This window comes from Spinacia oleracea, chromosome 3, assembly GCF_020520425.1.
Source record: "Spinacia oleracea cultivar Varoflay chromosome 3, BTI_SOV_V1, whole genome shotgun sequence".
NCBI lineage: Eukaryota > Viridiplantae > Streptophyta > Magnoliopsida > Caryophyllales > Amaranthaceae > Spinacia > Spinacia oleracea.
The window spans coordinates 32,052,099-32,058,111 of NC_079489.1; the positions used below are offsets into that span (position 1 = coordinate 32,052,099).

A 6,013-nucleotide genomic window follows, 5' to 3' on the forward strand; every position below is an offset into this window, starting at 1 on the left:
ATTATTTAGGAGAAACTCTCGTGCGGAGGGGTTCCTAATGCATTATTCTCTTTATCTTTCATAAAAAGAATGTTTACATGTACTAGTGTTTCTTGACCGCGTACTACACCGTCATTTTCGTAGGTAGTAATTTTTTTGTTGAGATGTATAAATCCAGTCAAACCCAAAATTTGAGAAAGAGGACTAACCTCAGGGTCGTCCCAAACATTTTGGAGTCCTTGCGCATAATAAATTTATAAGGCCCCTTCAGATTAAAGAAATTTGCACCTTTTAATAGCACAAATGTAACAAATAAGTAGTACTATGACTACTTACTCCCTATCTCATAACTACTTGCATTTGTTTCTTAGTGTTTATTTTATCATTAAAATAAATCACTTTTTAAGGTTGGTAATGTAACAAGAATGGACATAAAAAAAACAATATGCCAAATGTATGTCTCTATTAATAAATTTATTTGAAATCTTTTGCAATTAAATAAAGTTATCCATCCGATTTAAATAAAAGCGAGAAAAAGACCTTATTGCTACACAACCCAAAGTAATAAAGCATAAATACATAAATTCTTTAACAAAATCACAATTTATTAGATATTTAGCTTTCAAGAAGATAGTGAATATTAATGGAGTAGAATGCAAAGGTCTAACATAAATTTATTTGGTAAAATGCTTCTTGAAAAATTACATAATTAATTATGATTTATTAGGATGAAGTTTCAGTGTAAAGAAGGAAAAAAATATTGGGACACTTCGAAGTAATTGCTACTACAATTAAGCAACTTTTGGAGCAAAGAGAGGAAGAGTGAGGGTAAAAGCGTAATTGCAACATGCATAAGGGTAAATTTGTAAAAAACTATTCGTAAGGAAATTCTGAATTTTTTGAAGAAGGATTGTAGGTGCATGATGATCATTTTACTGTTTCAAAGGGCATCTCCCGTTTTTCAAAGGTTTAGGATATGGTGGCAAATTATATTGATTTTATTATTAATTGCTAACTAGCCTTTGAGCCCGTTCAATGAACGATCAATTATATAGTGGTTGTTAACCCATGTTTTAAAGTGCTAATTTTATTAAGGGATTGTGATTTTAGTGAAAATATACTATGATTTATATAGAGGTGAAATTTGAAAGTTGAAAAAATATACTTCTATGAATTAGATGGTGAATAAATATTAAATGTTAAAAAGGGAGATGAAATAGAAGATGTTGAATTAAATGGTGAATTGATGTTGAATGAGGAAGATGAAGTGGAAGATGGTTTAAAGCTGTAAAATACTTCGTATAACAAACGACAAAAGGAAAAATTAAAAATAAAATAAAATAAAATAAAAAGATGAGGGTGACACGTGTCATCTAATAAACCGAAATCGACTCGAATCCAAAACAAAAGTTATCATACCGACCCAAATAGCACTATTGACCAGTCATTATCCAACTTTGACGTGACCCTTATCGTTTATACCGGATCCGAATCCGAATCCGAATCCGAGCGAATGACCAAATTTGACAGCCCTTGTCGCAACTCAAATTTGGGCCCATAAACTATATGACAAACCCTTTTTGACCCAAGTACCCAACAACATACGGATTTACCACTTGAACCCGATAAAAGCCCCATTTTCTAGATTTCCCTACTATACCATCTACCTCCCTCCCTTAAACCCTGAACCCTAATTCACGCCCTCCCATTCCCCATTTCCCATTCCCCATTCCCCACTCTCTTTTCTCTCTCCTCGAATCATACTCAACAGCAACAATGAGACCTCCAAGAGGCGGCGGTAGCTTCAGGGGTGCTCGAGGCGGTTTCGGACGCGGCGACCGTGGAGGTCGTGGGGGCGGCGGTCGTGGTGGGTTTGGTCGTGGGGGCGGCGGTCGTGGCGGTTTTCGCGATGAAGGCCCCCCCTCAGAAGTCGTCGGTAATTCCTCCCTGTCTCTATCTCTGTTATCACCTGCGTTTTGTTTGTTCTGCACAATTTTTGTTGATATTTCGTCGTTTAAATTTGTTTGAGAGCAGAAATTTCGACGTTTGTTCATGCGTGTGAGGGAGAAGCAGTGACGAAGCTAACACACGAGAAAATACCCTACTTTAATGCTCCTATTTACCTGAAGAACATGACTCAAATTGGCAAAGTTGAGGAAATTTTCGGCCCAATTAACGAATCTGTAAAGCTTATTTCTCTCTCTAGAATTTAGGTTTTTGTTTGTTGATTTGATGTTTTGTTTCTAAGTGAATGTTTGAATGTTTGGCAGTTTTTTTCTGTGAAAATGATGGAAGGAATTGTTGCGACTTCATATGCTCCTGGGGATAAATTCTACATTGACCCTGCAAAGCTGTTGCCTTTGGCCAGATTTCTTCCACAGCCTAAGTATGTTTTTCCATCTTGTGGTGCTTTATAAATGTTGAATATTGGATATTACTGTTAATTGACATTTGCGACTAATTTGTGCACATATTTGAGGCGGGAGACTTAGGATAGTATAAACGATGTGATAACATTTGTCCCGGCTTGGCCTATTTCAGTGCTTAGTGTTTGTTTACATGGATAAGCAGACTATGGATGTTGTAATTTGTTGGTTTGTGACTGACAACGTTTTCTTGGTAATATGGATTGAAATATGCATTGGAAGAACCGAAGAAATGTGTACTATCTTGGTTTGTTTCAAACAAAATAGCTCAGCCTAAGTTGAAATAAGATTTAAGCATTCAAGAGGACTTGCACTTCTTTTGTAGGGTTGGATTTACAATTGTAATCAATGCTTATAAGTTCACATATACAGTTTATGAACAATCTATAAAAAGAAAATTTGAGTAATTTACTTTTTATCTCTGAAGGCAAAGTCACTTGGAATTGAGTTTCTCTGAAAATATTTTATGTTGACCACATTTTGCCTTGTGTGTTGCAATATGATTGTAATTTTAACACCATTCAGTAACCTTGGTAAGTTGGCTTCTTGCCTGCGCTATCTGAAAACGTGTTCTCTTCTTACTATTTAGTTAGCAAAAGGTGGTTTGATTGTGTGATGGTTTATAGATGAGTTGTTTTTAGCATTCAAGAGGACTTGCACTTCTTTTGTAGAGTTGGAACTGACCCTAGGTTCAGGGCCTTCAGACAAATGTATGCTTTGTTTCTCTCTCGATATCCATGTAAAATGGAGGTGTGAAACTTTCTGGGTCCAAAATACTAGCAAATGTTTGATTTCTTGAATTTGGCTCACAGCTTTTTTCAGCTAATGTCTGAATAGTAGTATATGATTGTCTTTATTTATGTGTTATTCAACTTGAGAATGTTGTCTTGTTCCAATGTCATTTATGAGAAACTGGTCTGATTTCTGATTACTTTCCCAGGGGAGCTTCAAGAGGAGGTGCTAGTCGTGGTGGTGGGTTTAGAGGCAGGGGTGGTCCCGGTGGCAGGGGGGGTGGCTTTAGAGGAAGGGGTGGCCCAAGCCGTGGAAGAGGTCCTCCAAGAGGCCGTGGCGGTTTTAGAGGAGGCAGAGGAGGAAGATTTTAGGACTATTGCTTGTGGTAAAGTTCCAGGATTTGTCCTTCATGTCCTTGTATTTTGGTACCCGTATTTAGTAAAAGCACTGAATGCTAATATGTAGTTGAATTTTGGTTTAGTGGATTCCCTTGTTTTCTAGTAGCATTCACATTGTTTTGCATTCAAATATAATGTGATGTGTACGTTTGCCCACTGCTGTTATGTTGTGATTATAATGGAGAATGAATGTCTTTTCCAATGATAACACAATTCTCACGAGGTCCCGATTAAAACATAAAAAAGCTTTTGACTATAATGTGGGTGAGCTAGAAATTATTTCCAGCAGATTGTTGGTATGCTAGTCCCGATTGAGAAAGAACTAATGCTCCTTTCATTTTCCAGAGTGCTCACATCTTCAAGAACGTGGAGAGAGGTAGAGGAGGATCTGCTTCGATAGCATCCTCCTATAGGAGGCTGGTGTATATGTTAGGAAGTTTTTTTGTTTTTAGTTGCCTTATATAGCTCACAGGTTAATTGCAAATTTGCAATGCCCTAACCAGCAATTGTATCCATAGCATCATACTTCGTATAAAATTGCAGACAACTGATGGATAGCATACGAAGTGATGAACTCCATTAGGAAGAAGAAAGGCAACAAGATGTCGGCAATATTCAAAATGGATCTTACGAATAAGTATAGAAAAATTCTAGAGAGAGGGGCTCTCCCTTCTCTCTAGAAACCCTAGCCCCAAAACCCATCAGCCACCGCCCTAGAGACTACCCATCAGCCACCACCCCTTCAGAAAACTCCCACATATTCCTATAGTCCTCTCTTCTTTGCCTTTAAGAAATTTCCTTATGCAAATTTCTTGGATTTACTTCTCTGTTCATTTATTCTGGCTACTTTTGATCCTCTTTCTATGTCTTCGTCTTCTCTTCATCGGTGGTGGATCTCTTGTTGCCGTGAAGTGTAGAGCTATGACCCCTTGATATGTTGGTGGTCCGTCGTTGTTGCCGCCGTACCCGTCTCCCATGACCGTTTGCATGTGTCCGTTTCCGGTGTTTTGGGTTTCGCTTGATTGATTGTTCGGTGTCGGTTTCCTTTGCCAACACCGACTGTGGATAGGTGGTTTTCTTCCACCGCCCTGCCGTGTCGTTATTTGACCGATCTCTCTTCAGTGATGGTCTGCCTTGAAGACTAGATCATAGATCTTTGACCCAGTTGGTGGTTCATCGTTGCCGCTGTTGCCCCGTCTCCAACGAGTTGTTCCGTTTTGTTGGTCTTGCTTGGTGAATGGTTGCCGACACCACCGCATGAAGAGCTTCCTTGAGAAGCTTGGTTATTTTTAGTTTATTTTCTTTTTAATTTATTTCTATGTAGTTTGTTTTTTTTTTAGTTTTTTTTTATGTTTTTTATTTCTCTTTATCTATTGGTTTTTCCCTGAGATAGGGAGACCTTAAGATATGTGTATCTTTTCTTCATAAAAAATAAATAAATAAATAATTCAAAATGGATCTTAACAAGGCTTATGATCGGGTCAGTTGGACATTCATCGAGAAGGTCTTAGAAGTAATGAAATTCCCGAAAAATGGATTCAATAGCTCATGCAATGTGTCACCGCAATTTTTTTATTCAATACGGAGTACTAGTTAACAGAGAGCCAACTAACAGAATTGTTCCTCAAGCTAGCAGGACTACGACAAGGAGATCCCTGCCCCCTTACTTGTTCATCTTGGGCATAGAAGTACTTTCCATGAAACTTTCGAGGCTGCAAATACAAGGAAAAAGACGGGGGATAAAAATTTCTCATAAAGCTTCTCAGATTAACCATGTCTTCTTTACAGATGATGCCCTCTTCTTTTTAAATGCTAACATTCTGAATTTTGCAGAGATGAAAAAAGCAACTGATGAATTTTGTGGGATATCCGGGGAGGTGGTTAACATCCACAAAATTTTATGTCCTCTTCTCCAAGAACATACAAAAAAATTCAGAAAATTCTTCGAAGAGTAATCGGAATCAAGATAAATGACTCCCTTTGCACGTACCTAGGCTGCCCAATGGAGATCAATGGATGCTCTTCTACAACATACAATGAGCTCACCCAAAGAATAGTGTAAAAATTCAGCTCATTAAAATTCTTATCTTTGTCTCAACCCGAAGAGCTTCTCCTCATCAACTCAATTAGTGCAACAATGGCCTCTCATATCATGGCAATATACCAAATCCCAAAAGTGGTATTGAAAAAAATCTCCTCCCTCATGTTACGCTTCTGGTGGTCGACCACAATGGACAAGAAACCGGTCTACTGGCAAAAAACAGAGCTATTAGGAGCACACAAGAACAATGGAAGGTTGGGTATGCGTAATTTATTCCACCTAAACCACTCAACTCTTTTCCGGCATGCTTGGAGAATGTACGCCAAACCAAACCTCCTGGCAAGCAGACTATTCAAGGCCAAATATGGCTCCAATTGGTTTGAAAAAGCAGTGAACTGTGAACCTCCAACACCAGCTACTTGGAGCACCAAAGGCAT

The 6,013-nt window shown here is 38.2% G+C and overlaps 1 protein-coding gene across 1 annotated transcript; it reads left to right on the plus strand.

Annotated features, from left to right (window-relative positions):
• Positions 1–1,635: 1,635 nt before the first annotated feature.
• Positions 1,636–3,748, plus strand: LOC110798432 (putative H/ACA ribonucleoprotein complex subunit 1-like protein 1). Its single transcript, XM_022003609.2, has 4 exons — positions 1,636–1,915; positions 2,014–2,162; positions 2,250–2,365; positions 3,346–3,748. Exons 1-4 carry the CDS (start codon positions 1,756–1,758, stop codon positions 3,506–3,508), a joined length of 588 nt encoding a protein of 195 aa, XP_021859301.1. The 5' UTR covers positions 1,636–1,755; the 3' UTR covers positions 3,509–3,748.
• Positions 3,749–6,013: the final 2,265 nt, after the last annotated feature.

Coding starts and splice junctions, on each gene's coding strand:
- LOC110798432 (XM_022003609.2), top strand. CDS start 1,756: ATGAGACCTCCAAGAGGCGGCGGTAGCTTCAGGGGTGCTCGAGGCGGT. Junction 2,163..2,249: donor TCGGCCCAATTAACGAATCT/GTAAAGCTTATT, acceptor AATGTTTGGCAG/TTTTTTTCTGTGAAAATGAT. Junction 2,366..3,345: donor AGATTTCTTCCACAGCCTAA/GTATGTTTTTCC, acceptor TTACTTTCCCAG/GGGAGCTTCAAGAGGAGGTG.